This window comes from Manihot esculenta, chromosome 3 (assembly GCF_001659605.2).
Source record: "Manihot esculenta cultivar AM560-2 chromosome 3, M.esculenta_v8, whole genome shotgun sequence".
NCBI classification, from domain to species: domain Eukaryota; kingdom Viridiplantae; phylum Streptophyta; class Magnoliopsida; order Malpighiales; family Euphorbiaceae; genus Manihot; species Manihot esculenta.
Genome location: NC_035163.2, coordinates 16,495,142 through 16,510,263, shown reverse-complemented (window position 1 = coordinate 16,510,263; position 15,122 = coordinate 16,495,142). Strand labels below are relative to the sequence as shown.

Below are 15,122 nucleotides of genomic sequence, written 5' to 3'. Positions count from 1 at the left end.
GTTCATCCGCAAGGCAGAAACTTGCTCTGCCTCTCGCCAAAAACACCAAAACTCTCTCAATCTCAAACACCTCACTTCCTCAACTTGCATATACCCAAGTATATGCTCAAAGGGGTCAAAACCTACCTAACAACCCCAAACACACAAAACAAATAACACAAATACAAGGTGTTCTCACAAAATCATCAAAACATCCAAAATAACCCTATTCATGCAACTCTCCCCCAAAACCTCATAAAACCTTCAGAAAACATAACAACAAGCTCATGATCTTCACTTACCTCTTGAAACCAAGAAGCTGAACGATCCCAACGTGGAGTTTTGGAGCAACTCTCCTTCAAACTCTCCAAACTTCACAACTTTGAGTTTTTAGCTTAAAACCTTCAAAATAACATAAAAACTAATCAAACCTTTGCAAGATTTGATGAAAACATGAAAGAATACTCACAAAGGACAGGGTCTCACCTCAAAACATGAAAGAAACGGCGAAGCTTATCCTTTCAACCGACTGAGGGCCTTTTATAGGTGGCTGGCCAGACCACCTTCGGCGGCCACACGTGAAACCGAAAGCCATGCATGTTCGGCGGCCGAACCTCACCTTCGGCGGCCGAACCTGGCTTTTCTGCCTTGGTTCATTTCACTCAAAAACTCATTTCCTTATGCTTTAAAACTATGAAACATACCAAAACATGTTAGAAAAATATCACTCTAACCCTTCTAGAGACTTCCGACATCCGAAACTCCATCGGAAAGTAGAATTCCGATGCCGGACTCTAGCCGGGTATTACATTCTCCCCCCCCTTAAGAACATTCATCCTCGTATGTTCCGAAAACAAACATTTAACACATAAAAAGGAGGAAACTAACCTCAAAACAAATATAGATATTGCTGGAGCATAGACTCCCGCGTCTCCCAGGTACATTCTTCTAGATTATGGTGGTTCCACAGAACTTTCACCATTGGGATCTCTTTGTTCCTTAGCTGTCTGATCTGTGTGTCCAGAATCCGCACTGGCTGCTCTATATAGGTGAGATCTGTAAGAATCTCCACCTCAGGCTCACTCAGAACCTGATTCGGATCTGACACAAACTGCCGTAGCATAGAAACATGAAATACCGGGTGAATTCTCTCCATAGAAGCAGGTAAATCCAGCTTATACGACACCTTTCCGATCCTCTGCAAAATCTCAAAGGGTCCAATGTATCGTGGAGTTAACTTACCCTTCTTTCCAAAACGAACCACTGGCAGAAACTTGCTCTGCCTCTCGCCAAAAACACCAAAACTCTCTCAATCTCAAACACCTCACTTCCTCAACTTGCATATACCCAAGTATATGCTCAAAGGGGTCAAAACCTACCTAACAACCCCAAACACACAAAACAAATAACACAAATACAAGGTGTTCTCACAAAATCATCAAAACATCCAAAATAACCCTATTCATGCAACTCTCCCCCAAAACCTCATAAAACCTTCAGAAAACATAACAACAAGCTCAGGATCTTCACTTACCTCTTGAAACCAAGAAGCTGAACGATCCCAACGTGGAGTTTTGGAGCAACTCTCCTTCAAACTCTCCAAACTTCACAACTTTGAGTTTTTAGCTTAAAACCTTCAAAATAACATAAAAACTAATCAAACCTTTGCAAGATTTGATGAAAATATGAAAGAATACTCACAAAGGACAGGGTCTCACCTCAGAACGTGAAAGAAACGGCGAAGCTTATCCTTTCAACCGACTGAGGGCCTTTTATAGGTGGCTGGCCAGACCACCTTCGACGGCCACACGTGAAACCGAAAGCCATGCATGTTCGGCGGCCGAACCTCACCTTCGGCGGCCGAACCTGGCTTTTCTGCCTTGGTTCATTTCACTCAAAAACTCATTTCCTTATGCTTTAAAACTATGAAACATACCAAAACATGTTAGAAAAACATCACTCTAACCCTTCTAGAGACTTCCGACATCCGAAACTCCATCGGAAAGTAGAATTCCGATGCCGGACTCTAGCCGGGTATTACATTCTCCCCCCCCTTAAGAACATTCGTCCTCGTATGTTCCGAAAACAAACATTTAACACATAAAAAGGAGGAAACTAACCTCAAAACAAATATAGATATTGCTGGAGCATAGACTCCCGCGTCTCCCAGGTACATTCTTCTAGATTATGGTGGTTCCACAGAACTTTCACCATTGGGATCTCTTTGTTCCTTAGCTGTCTGATCTGTGTGTCCAGAATCCGCACTGGCTGCTCTATATAGGTGAGATCTGTAAGAATCTCCACCTCAGGCTCACTCAGAACCTGATTCGGATCTGACACAAACTGCCGTAGCATAGAAACATGAAATACCGGGTGAATTCTCTCCATAGAAGCAGGTAAATCCAGCTTATACGACACCTTTCCGATCCTCTGCAAAATCTCAAAGGGTCCAATGTATCGTGGAGTTAACTTACCCTTCTTTCCAAAACGAACCACTGGCAGAAACTTGCTCTGCCTCTCGCCAAAAACACCAAAACTCTCTCAATCTCAAACACCTCACTTCCTCAACTTGCATATACCCAAGTATATGCTCAAAGGGGTCAAAACCTACCTAACAACCCCAAACACACAAAACAAATAACACAAATACAAGGTGTTCTCACAAAATCATCAAAACATCCAAAATAACCCTATTCATGCAACTCTCCCCCAAAACCTCATAAAACCTTCAGAAAACATAACAACAAGCTCAGGATCTTCACTTACCTCTTGAAACCAAGAAGCTGAACGATCCCAACGTGGAGTTTTGGAGCAACTCTCCTTCAAACTCTCCAAACTTCACAACTTTGAGTTTTTAGCTTAAAACCTTCAAAATAACATAAAAACTAATCAAACCTTTGCAAGATTTGATGAAAACATGAAAGAATACTCACAAAGGACAGGGTCTCACCTCAGAACGTGAAAGAAACGGCGAAGCTTATCCTTTCAATCGACTGAGGGCCTTTTATAGGTGGCTGGCCAGACCACCTTCGGCGGCCACACGTGAAACCGAAAGCCATGCATGTTCGGCGGCCGAACCTCAACTTCGGCAGCCGAACCTGGCTTTTCTGCCTTGGTTCATTTCACTCAAAAACTCATTTCCTTATGCTTTAAAACTATGAAACATACCAAAACATGTTAGAAAAACATCACTCTAACCCTTCTAGAGACTTTCGATATCCGAAACTCCATCGGAAAGTAGAATTCCGATGCCGGACTCTAGCCGGGTATTACATTCTATTTATTAGGCTTTATCAGATTATTGATCCTCATATTAGTTGAGTAGTCATAATGTCTTGCTAGAGGCCACTTATGACTTATGGGCCTTGTGGGACTGAGCCTATTGCCTGAGAGAGATATCTTCTGGGCCCCTCGATAAGTGAAACTGAGAAATGCATGGCCGTACTCAAATGAATTGATTGTGTGATCAATATCATTTGATTTTTATCAGTCTACTTAGAGATCGAGAAATCATAAGTTTAAACATTATAAGTTTGACATTGACCATGGCTTATATTCAAACTAGATATCGTGTGACAAAGGGATTAATTCATATTATATTTATTAGACTTTATCGAACTATTGATCCTCATATTAGTTGGGTAGTCATAATGTCTTGCTAGAGGCCACTTATGACTTATGGGCCTTGTGGGACTGAGCCTATTGCCAATTAATATGAGCCTATTGGGTCACACACAAAAGAACGTTGTTGATGTGCTATGTCATATTAATGGGCTAAAAGCCCAAAGCCCATTAATATAATTAATAATAATAAAGTGTTATTATTATTAATCATTAATATAATTAATAATAATAAAGTATTATTATTATTAATATTAATCATTAATATAATTAATAATAATAATGTATTATTATTATTAATATCAATTATTAATATAATTAATAATAATAAAGTGTTATTATTATTAATCATTTATTATTATGAGATAATAATATTTAAAAGATCTGCAGTCTATCTGTAATTGTTACAGATAAAGGACTCTATCACATAAGATATTTGAGTGTCTGTGAGATTGTGATAGTGGGTTATGAACACAACTCCTTTTAGGAAAAGGAGTTGTAGGAAAAACACAGGAGTTGTGGGAAAAACAAAAGCCTGAAACATATAAATACCCCTTCTACGAATTGTGGAAGGTACACATTTTTTAGAAAACTTAGTCTAAAAAGCTGCAGATTGTGGAGCACATAATCTATCTATCTTTGAGAGAGCTAGCACTCTAGAAGGATAGAAGACGTTCGTGTGGATACCATAGAGGGTGTTCGTTTGAAAAAGCAGCACCATCAGTCCAACATTATATCTTCTCAACGAGATTAACAGGTTAGTCTCATATCCTTCTTGTGAATTAAACGAAGCACTCGGATTCTGGGAAAAGGAAATCAGAGAAATTTTATTTTTCCGCTGCGCAATTTGGATTGCAATAATCTCTGGATTTCCCAACATAAAGTGCCGGCGGTTTTAATCAAATGCCGATTTTTGCGCTCGGCAACACCATTTTGATGAGGAGTATGGGCACAAGAAGTCTGGTGAGTAATACCCTGAGTAGACAAGAAATGAGAAAAAGATGAGGAAAGATATTCTCGTGCATTATCACTACACAAAACCTTAATGCGAACACCAAATTGATTATGTATTTTCAGCATAAAATTTTTGAAAAATGAAGAATAACTCAGAGCGATTCTTCATTAAAAACAGCCAAGTACAACGAGAATAACCATCAATAAAAGTAACAAAATATTGAAATTTCAAAGTTATACTGACACGATTTGGACCCCAAATGTCTGAATGAACAATATCAAATATCAAAGTGGCCCTATTATTGACTCGCTTGGAAAATAAAGCTCGAGTTTGTTTTCCAAGTTGACATGACTCACATGCTAAAGAAGACAAATAAGAATGACCGAGGACGATTTTCTACAATTTGAGAAGACTAGAATTTCCTAAGCGGTTATGAATAAGCTTAGCGGACGTGGTAGAAATAAAAGCAACTAGTGAGGTGGAGAGATGGTACAATTCTTGTGACTCAAATCCTGTTCCAATCATTCTCCCAGTACTACAATCCTACACCACAATAGAATCAGCAATAAAGGTTACTGAACAATTAAGATTTTTGGTCAATTTACTAATGGAGATTAAATTATATGGACATTCAGGAGTGAACAAGACAGTAGTTAAGGAAATAGAAGGAAGAAGTTGTACGTTTCCTATTCCTTTAACTTGAGTTTGTGAACTATTAGCTAAGGTGACTTTAGATGGTGTAGAAGGTGAAACAAAAGTAGAAAAAAAATTGTGATTACTAGAAATGTGATCAGAAGCATTAGAGTCTAGGATCCATGGACCAACAGGTGAAGACTTAGTTAAACAAGCAAAGGAATTACCGGAGTGAGCAATGCTGGAAGATGGAGGATGTTGCTTAGCTGCTTGGAACTGTAAGTATTCTTTATAGTCCTCTCCAGTTAAAATAATTGAATCTAGGTCCTGAGATTTATTGGTATATTGTGGGAGCAGACCTTCTTCATTAGATTGGGCAAAATGAGCTGCTAACTTACCAATATTATCAGGTTGATTGGGCTGTGATCGTCGGCCATGTAGTGCCCAATATGCATCCCGTGTGTGACCTTTCTTATCACAATAGAAGCAATGAAACTTCTTCCTTTTACCTTTGCGATTTCCTCCTTGTCCTTGATTTCCTTGCAGAGCTAAAACCGAGGATTCCATATCTGTAGTACCACTCTTACTACGGGAAATACGTAAGAGTCTAGCTGACACATCTTCTAAAGTTGGAATAACTGAACTAGTCAAAATTTGATCTTTCACAGAGCAAAGGTCAAATCACAATCCAATTAATGCCAAAACTATAAAAAAATTTATCACGTTGTTCTTCTTGCGCATCAACTTCATCAGTAAAGGGCATAAGAGAATTAAATTCATCTTTCTGAGTTTCTACTTGACTCAAGTAACTAGCCATATCCTGATGATTTTGTTGTAAGTGAACCATATCCGACACAACCTTGTAAATGCGTTGTATATCATTAGTATACAATGTTTTGGCCTTAGTCCAAATCTTACAACAAGTTTTGCAAGACTGAAATAAAGCAAGCAATTTTAGATTTAACGAATGCCATAAAAGACTGCATAGTTGAGTATCAATTTTAACCCAGTTGGATCTATCAGTGGTAGTGATATCAGTGGCATTTTTTGTTAAATGATCATCATACTCCTATCCTACAAACCATAATTCTACGGATGCAGCTCAAGACACATAATTATTACTTCCTTGCAACTTCACCGTATCAATTGAAAAGAAAGGTTTAAGAGACTCAGAACCTATATTGAGAGTGTTTTGCTTCTCAGACATGTCGAGAGATATTCTGAAATAATAAGGGACTGAGTAGGGACCTGAATATGCCAAAAAGAATGCCTGTGAACAGTAAATCTGACGATCGGACTTACTGGACTGGAGTCGCCGGTGCTGGGCGATGTTGGAGGAAGAGCTGCCAACGTGAAACAGTCGCCAGAGGATGGTGCACGCGTTACGCGTGGCCGAAGGGAGTGTGAAGGCGAGCTGAACAAGCGACCAAACCTACTGGGCTGGAGTCGTCGGCGCTGAGCGATTCTGGAGGAAGAATCACCGACACGAAACGGTCATCGAAAGGTGGTGCACGCGCCGGCGCATGGCTGGAAACAAGCTGTGCGAGGTGGCACGTGGAGGTGCGTCTGGAGGCGGTACTTCACCGAAAAGCAGATCGGAGGCTGGCGTGGAAAATGGGCTGGATGGTGAGACTAACTGATTTTCAGAAAATCACCAAAGTAAGGTGGCAGATCTGCCACTCAAAGGTGAACCAAATTTCTTGGCTCTAATACCATGAAATTTTGATGAAAATAAGAAAAAGAGATCAGAAGATTTGAGAGAAAATACTTTATTATTCTCCTCAAGTCAATTGGGGTATATATACTACTTATAAGAGTACATACTAGGTAAGAAAATAGATTAATTCCCTAATTATAGTCTAATCATATTCCAATCATATCACACAATTATATCTCTAATTATCACTATAAATATAGGTTATTTACAGAAATAATCTCAATAGAGTTAAATGAGAACCATCAATAGGAGGTACTTCAATAAGTACTTTATTCTCCATGCTTTCGGTCACAAAATTTCCTTCATTTTATATTTAGATCAGGTAAAATGATAACATTATCATATGCTATTATTGTTAGCGATTTTTGGTTTGTGTATAAAGATTGAGCATGGTTGCTATTCTATGAGACAATACCCTCTGCTATTTTTATTATTTTACTTATTGTAAGTTTTCTTTTTATTTTACATTTTTCGTTGTTGTTTTTTAGTGAAAATAATATGAGTTATATTTGTATGTGGTGTTTTCATGTTTAGGTAATAGTGCATGAATTCTTGTGAATGCTATTTATGGGTTTAAACTTTGCAAAGTTCAATCTATTCAATTTGGCCAAAAGAGTATCCCCTTCCTAAACACCTATGATGGTCGCACCATCTGCTACCCAGACCCACTTATCAGAGCTAATAACACCATCAAGCTAGACCTAAAGACTAACAAAATTGTTGACTTCATCAAGTTTGATGTGGAAAACATTGTCATGGTCATTGCAGGAAGGAACAAGGGGCAGATTGGAGTTATAAAGAACAAAGAGAAGCACAAGGGAGTGTCGAAATGATTCACATTCAAGATGCCACTGGTCATGAGTTTGCCACTCGCTTGGGAAATGTCTTCACTATTGGAAAGGATAGCAAACCATGGGTGTCTCTCCCTAAGGGCAAGGATATCAACTTGTCTATCATTGAGGAGGCTAGACTTTATAAATATTATTAAGTATATGGATTTGTTTTAAACTTTCAACTTTATAAATATTGTTAAGTAGTTGTATGTATAAATATGAATTATAATGATTATAAATGGCGTTTAATTTATATTGAATTTATTTTTTAGTTGTAAATTATTTAAATTATACAGGAAATATTTAAATAAAAATAGAAAATCATTTTATTGACGTAATGAATATTATTGAAAATATAAATAATTTTGTGATGGATTTAAAACAAATTAGCAACGAATTTGATAAAATAATCTTAATGTTTCTGATGAATTTGTGACGAATTTTAATAAAATAGTTTTAATATTTTCGATTGATTTCTTATGGATATTTTCTGTCGCTAATTATTTTTGACAGATTAGTGACGGATTGGTTATTAGATGGATTTCGCCGATGAATTTAGCGACGAAGAAAGTTTGTTGCTACCGTTTCTGACAGAATGATCCATCAGATATCCGTTGCAAATACTTCAAATCCGTGGGAAAAATTAGCGATATGACTTTAAGCGACGGATCTTAGGCATCGGAAATCCGTCGCTGAAAGTATCAGCGACGGATTTTGGATTATCAGCGACAGAAATTTCCGTCGCTGATAGTCTTTTTTTGTAGTGTCTTATTCCGTACACGGATATAAATTCACAAGTGTCAATCATAAAAGAAAAAAAGAAAAAAAAGAATTGTTCGTTACAATACATTACATAAAAACAAAAAATAAAAATAAAAAACAAAAATGCATGTGATGGCATTGAGAAACGCATTGATAGGAACATAATAAGCATAGCAACCCCTCTTATTATGTGCCTTCATATCTCCTTCTGTGTGTGGATGCACAATCACATATATGAAATCTTAGTCCTTCTCAGATCACTCCTCTATCACCATCGATTATATGTAGGATGATGCTGTGGATTAAGCTTAATTTATATTAAATGGTATAAGGTGGTGGCTTCGGCAAATCTTTCACCAGCCCACAAAGCAAAGCGTTGTCAGGCAAATTGTATTCGTCCCTAAGTGAACGTGCAGGAGAAAGAACACTGGCGTAAAGCTGTTGCCCCAGATATGTCCTCTCCCACAACTCAGACCTTAAGTTCCACATTCCAGCGTTGTCAAATGTCAACAAGATTGCAGCCCAGGATTCGGGGAACACTTGCACTGTTGTTCTACTCACTGCGTCAAGAAGATTGTAGTGCTTCCTCTTCTCTGGAGACCATGTTCCAGGCTCAACTCTGTTCATCCATTTTTTTGTTAGCTTACTAATTACATTCACCAATCTATTAAAAAACATATATAGCAGGTAATAAGGAATTGCTTACGCGACTGCGAAGAAGGAGTACCCGTCCAAGTGCCACGATTGCATGCTCTTCTCAGGATTTTCAAATATGATTTCTACAAAGTTACGGAAGGTCATGTTAAGGACAATGGGCTCTGTCACAATTTTTCCACTTTCAGAAGGTGGTTCATCAGGAATTGTATCATACTTAAAAACCTTGTCTGCAATCCCAAAATACTCGGCCAGTTTGAGTGGGGTCTCTGGATTAATGTGGGAAACTCCATTAATAGCATAACGAAGCTTGCCTTCTACTGTGCCGACTGTGTTTACGAGTTTGATAGTGCGGGTGATGTTGATTGATCCATAATGATAAGAGCCCTGAGGATTTGGCCTAGCAGCACTAGCTGTGAGATTCCAACGAAGGGAACGGAATTGATTGAGGGACCACTCCCATCCCACGGGTGGGTCAGGGAGTTCAGGCGATGGTGGTCCTTTCCCATTGGCGTAACGAATGATACCCATGCCAGAAACAACGTTTTTCAGAAATCGAGTAGAAGCCATCAAATAGTAATCCTTAGGTGCCTGGTTTGCTGTCACAAGCACGCCCATGCACTGCCCAACATGCACATCCATGGACTCGTAAACATTCTGAACCACATGGGAGCCCTCCATCTCGACAAGCGTCATTGTGTGGCCTTGGATCCCAACGTTGATGGTTGTCTTGAGCCCAGCATTGCAAATTCTAAACTTGTAAGTTTTATTAGGTTTCATAGTAAAGAGAGGTTTATCTTTACCATCACCCTTGGCATTTTTGCCATTGATTAGAACTCCTTCAGGTCGGCCAAGAATTTGTCCATTATCTAACATATCCCTCAGAGCCTTATGGCTCTTAGTGTACCAATCATTAACAATGACAGTGTAATCATCCTCAGGATCTGCATAAGGAACAGGAATGAGCAGACGACTATTTATATGGAGACCACCAAAAGCTCCAGCTGCCTTGTGCATGGCTGTGCTAGGGTAGTAATGGAAGCTGCCTATCTGGTCCTTGACTTGAAAACGATAGGTTTGGTTGGTTCCAGGGGGGATTGGGCAGTTGGTTCCAAGAACTCCCTCTTGCCAAGAGTTCTTCCTCTGTTGGATGCCGCTCCTGTAGCAAATGCAATCAATCACTGCTACAAAAACATATTTAAAGCAACGGCTATAAGAGAGTGATTTAAAATATATTATTTGTAACAATTTTAAATTACTGTTAAACTGTTGTTGATCGTTCAAAGATATCGTTTCTTATACTATAAAATGTAGCGGTGAATATAACTAATAGACATGAAAAAGAAAAAGCAAAACACAAATAAAGAATAAAAGAGGATACCATGTCAAGAGAAAAGGCTCATCAATATTATTGAAGACATTGACGACAATGTTGTTGTTGCTGGTGGAGTTAATGACAGGCCCTGGAAATTGATCGTTGATGAGAATGACTTGCTGGGGAACTCCTAGAGGAGAAAGGGTTCCATATGTGATGTTCCATGTGAAAAACAAGTAAGGATCTTCACCTCTAACTCCCAAGATTGTGAGGCATAGTAATAAAATGAACAACACACCAACCATGGATCTTCTTCTTTCTTTACAATTAATAATAATAATAATAATAATGTAATAAATCTGTTAAGACATATTAAGTTTCAAGTGTTGAGCTGATGTTCTATAGAAGAAGAATCATTCCCTTCTTCTGGCTTCCTGAAGATCTGTTTGTCTTCTCCTTTTTATACCAATGCATACTTGTCCATGGAGACATTCTAACCGCTGAAGTCCCCTGAATTTCTTTTGCTTTTTCAAGTTTTCTTGATCCTTCCTTTGCGCTCTTCCTCCCATTACTCCTTTAAAAACGCACACTATTTTTGTTATTGAGTTGACTTCAGCCTTGATGTCAGACAGACAGACAGAGTAAGCATTTGTTCCATTCTATTTAATACCAAATTAAATCAAATAAATTAAAAATTAAAATTTTAGTATTTATAAAAATCGAATTGAATTGATTTTGAATAAAAATTAAATCAAATCGATTTGATTCAGTTTGATTCGATTTGATTTGATTTAGTTAATCTTTTTAATAGATCTTTTATTTTTTACACATTATATTTAATATTTTAAAATTTAATTGAAATATTTTAACCTTAATTATGATTTAATCTCTCTATATTATTAAAAATAATATACTATTGTCATTAATCAGTTCAATTCGATTGTTTTAATTATTTTATCAAAATTAAATCGAACTAAAATAATTAAAATTTTTAAAATTAAAAGATGAACTAAATTAAAATAAATAAAAAATTTATCTGAATTTTTAAATTAATTCGATTTGATTGATTTTTCAATTTAAATTAAATACTATGTGGCTTCACGCAATACTATATATAATAATAATTAATGAAAGATAAACTCGTCATGGAATATGTCATTTGGTAAAAAATCTAGAGAATAATGTCTTTGTGTGAAAGAATATGCATGTTTTATTTATACGTAAATGTACTTTGCACGTGTTTATTAATAATTTTAATTTTTATATTTTCTATTATAAAAATAAAAATGAAATTTTAGATTTATGATTAGTTTCTTAAATTATTTAAATTTTTTTATCGTTTAAAAAATCGAAATCTATATACTTCTATAATTAAATAATACATTTGATCATAAAAACTTTGAATTTTGTAATTAATTATTAAAGGTAAGATTGTAATGACAATAATAAAAAGATAAATAAAGAATTATATACTGAAAATTTAAATGTTTTATAACGAATAATTTTAATTATACCATATCAATATTGTCACAAAATAAACATATTTTATCAATGAAAAATTTATACATAGCAAAAATTTGCCTCCAAACTGTTCATAACAATTATTATAAATCATTCTTAAAAGAAATGTTTTTAGAAACATCTACAATAAATTTTTATGTTATGATGAATTATTTTGTAATAAAATAAATTTTTTTTCATCAAAATATTTAATTTTAAGTATTGATTAAAAAAAATTTATAGAAAGAAGGTTGATATAATAAAAAATAAAAAATTACTTAAAATTAGACTGAAATCGGTCGAGTCCTCAAATATCTCAATCAATAAACTCAATAACAGAAATTACACGAGATAAAATACTCTAAATATACAATATTTATGATAAAATTAATTAATTTATCCGTCACACTGAAAAATTAAACTTAGAATATGTAGAATATTAATGAAAATTAACTATATATACATTCTATGATGGATATTTATAAATTATCATTAAATATATATATTAGTAACAAAATAATTATATTATAATGACACGACTACATGCTATAAAAAATTTTTCATGACAATTTAAATATTTTTATCATAATATTTTTAATTTTATTGATAAAATATTAGAATATCATAATGAAATTCATCATAACGTATCAAATTTCTTTTAGTGAGACGAGAGCAATTTTATAATTTTATAAAAATTTAGAATATAATTAGAAAAATCATAATACATATAACAATAAAATTAAATTATTTTCAACTTTTTTATGATTTTATGATTATTTTTACCATTATTATGAAATAAACTTATAATTTTTTTATCTTGCAGATATTTTAAAATTTTATATTTAGTATTAATTAAGTTGATAACAAATAAAGTTAATTAGTAATTAACTATTTATAATTAATATTTAATGAATTGAAATCAAGCGTATTTACTATATAAAAACACTTAAATAAAGGTTCGTTTAGATGGGAGTGTTTTGGTTGTGATAGATTAAGGTTCATACATAGGGAAAGTATAAAATTTTTTAGGGCCTTTAGGGTTGAAATCCCATCAAATCCAACACTAACGTTCATTAATATAAAAGAGCAACTAAAAAATTAAATTATATAAATATAACAAGGTGGGAATGTGAATCAGATTAAAATAGAAAATGAGTAGTTTAAACTTTATTTATTTGGATTAAATCAAATTATAAATAATTTATTTAGGGTTGGGGGGGTTTTGTAATCTATTTATAGTCTCACAGCCTCGGTATTTCTTCCCGGAACTCAGCAAAGCAACTCGGCGAAGGAGAAGACCTTCAGAGAATGGTGATGTTCTCTGGATTCTGAAGTATTTGTACAGACATCAGTTATTAATTGCTGGAAATTTCCTTTGAATCTTTACTTTTTGGTGAATTTCAGGCGAGAGGGCTGAAGAAACACTTGAAGAGGCTTAATGCCCCAAACCATTGGATGCTTGACAAACTTTCTGGTGCATTTGTATGTTGATTTTAATGCGCTTTTTTTTTAAGTACCGCCTGATCTCTCTCGTTCTTTGAATTAATATTGTTTTTGTGATCGCTGTGCAGGCTCCCAAACCATCATCTGGACCTCACAAGTCAAGGGAATGCTTGCCTTTGATCCTTATTATGCGAAACAGGTTGAAATTTGCTCTCACATATCGTGAAGTTATTGCTATATTGATGCAGCGACATGTTCTTGTTGATGGGAAGGTTCGGACGGATAAGACGTACCCTGCGGGTTTCATGGGTTTGTCGCTTCCATCTTCACAATTTTAAGCTCTTTGGCCTTTTTTTTATTTATTTACTTGTATGTTTAAAAGGGAGGGATTGATTTTTATGAATTGGGGCTTGGAGATATCTGTTTAAATGCAATGAGTGATTTCAGCTGCTTAAATTTTTGGCAAATATGATCTGCTACTGGAAATATGTAATACATCCACTGGCAGTGATATTATTATGCAATGTGAGATCTGGTTCTGCTATTAAACAGGCTATTGCTGTTGTTGTTAGAAGGTGGTCATTACATCTGATTAGCATTGAATTGAGTACATGATTTTGTCCATTGTGTAAACTAATGCCCATCTGTTCTTTGTGCATTTTCGTCCTTGAATGATGTAATCTTCATTTTGATCGTATTCTCAGTTTTGTGTATTAACAGATGTTGTGTCAATTCCCAAGACAAATGAGAACTTCCGCCTCCTCTATGATACTAAAGGCCGCTTCCGTCTCCATTCTGTTAGAAATGATGAGGCCAAGGTTTTTTTTTGTTATTTTGCTTATTGCAAATTTTTTTTTTTATTTTACATTTTGCATTGTTGTTTTTGTTGTGAAAATACTAGGAGTTATATTTGTATGTGGGTTGAATATGCTTTGCAGTTCAAGCTTTGCAAAGTCCGATCTGTTCAGTTTGGCCAAAAGGGTATTCCCTTCCTAAACACCTATGATGGTCGCACCATCCGTTACCAAGACCCACTCATCAGGGCTAATGACACCATCAAGCTAGACCTAGAGACTAACAAGATTGCAGACTTCATCAAGTTTGATGTGGGAAACATTGTCATGGTCACCGGAGGAAGGAATAGGGGGCGGATTGGAGTTATAAAGAACAGAGAGAAGCACAAGGGGAGTTTCGAAACCATTCACATTCAAGATGCCACTGGTCATGAGTTTGCCACTCGCTTGGGCAATGTCTTCACTATTGGAAAGGGTAACAAGCCATGGGTGTCTCTCCCCAAGGGTAAGGGTATCAAGTTGTCAATCATTGAGGAGGCTAGGAAGAGAGTTGCAGCAGCCCAAACTGTTGGGTAGTTATTTTTGTTGGAGCTTTACTGATTTTGGATGAGGGAAGCATTTAGTTGCTTTCTAAGTGTGTCCCAAATTTGGAGTTTATTTTTCTCAATATTTTTACTATATTTGAATTACAATTTTAGTCACAATTTTAAATAAAACTATAATTAATAAGGTCATCTCCAATCCTATGCACCATTTTTTTACACTATTTTAATACTTTGTAAATAGTACAATATTATTTCTAACTTTCTGCACTATTTTTATTAAAAAAAAAATATTTTATTTATATTTTTTTCTCTTTAATATTATATTATTTATTTTACTTTAATTTTATTTATATATTTCACTCAAAAAATTT

The 15,122-nt window shown here is 35.4% G+C and overlaps 2 protein-coding genes across 2 annotated transcripts; one reads left to right on the top strand and one right to left on the bottom strand.

The window, feature by feature from the left end:
- Positions 1 to 8,818: 8,818 nt before the first annotated feature.
- On the bottom strand, positions 8,819 to 10,774 carry LOC110612449 (L-ascorbate oxidase homolog). The gene is made up of 3 exons (XM_021753243.1): positions 10,536 to 10,774; positions 9,207 to 10,313; positions 8,819 to 9,119 (listed from the first exon to the last, which is right to left on the bottom strand). The coding sequence occupies exons 1-3, from the start codon at positions 10,772 to 10,774 to the stop codon at positions 8,819 to 8,821; spliced, it is 1,647 nt and encodes a 548-aa protein (XP_021608935.1).
- Positions 10,775 to 13,137: 2,363 nt separating this feature from the next.
- On the top strand, positions 13,138 to 14,922 carry LOC110610493 (40S ribosomal protein S4-1). The gene is made up of 5 exons (XM_021750426.2): positions 13,138 to 13,280; positions 13,374 to 13,451; positions 13,541 to 13,721; positions 14,133 to 14,230; positions 14,351 to 14,922. Exons 1-5 carry the CDS (start codon positions 13,278 to 13,280, stop codon positions 14,780 to 14,782), a joined length of 792 nt encoding a protein of 263 aa, XP_021606118.1. The 5' UTR covers positions 13,138 to 13,277; the 3' UTR covers positions 14,783 to 14,922.
- Positions 14,923 to 15,122: the final 200 nt, after the last annotated feature.

Coding starts and splice junctions, on each gene's coding strand:
- LOC110612449 (XM_021753243.1), bottom strand. CDS start 10,774: ATGGTTGGTGTGTTGTTCATTTTATTACTATGCCTCACAATCTTGGGA. Junction 10,314..10,535: donor GAGCCTTTTCTCTTGACATG/GTATCCTCTTTT, acceptor CATTTGCTACAG/GAGCGGCATCCAACAGAGGA. Junction 9,120..9,206: donor TACTCCTTCTTCGCAGTCGC/GTAAGCAATTCC, acceptor ATGGATGAACAG/AGTTGAGCCTGGAACATGGT.
- LOC110610493 (XM_021750426.2), top strand. Junction 13,452..13,540: donor ACAAACTTTCTGGTGCATTT/GTATGTTGATTT, acceptor ATCGCTGTGCAG/GCTCCCAAACCATCATCTGG. Junction 14,231..14,350: donor TTAGAAATGATGAGGCCAAG/GTTTTTTTTTGT, acceptor TATGCTTTGCAG/TTCAAGCTTTGCAAAGTCCG.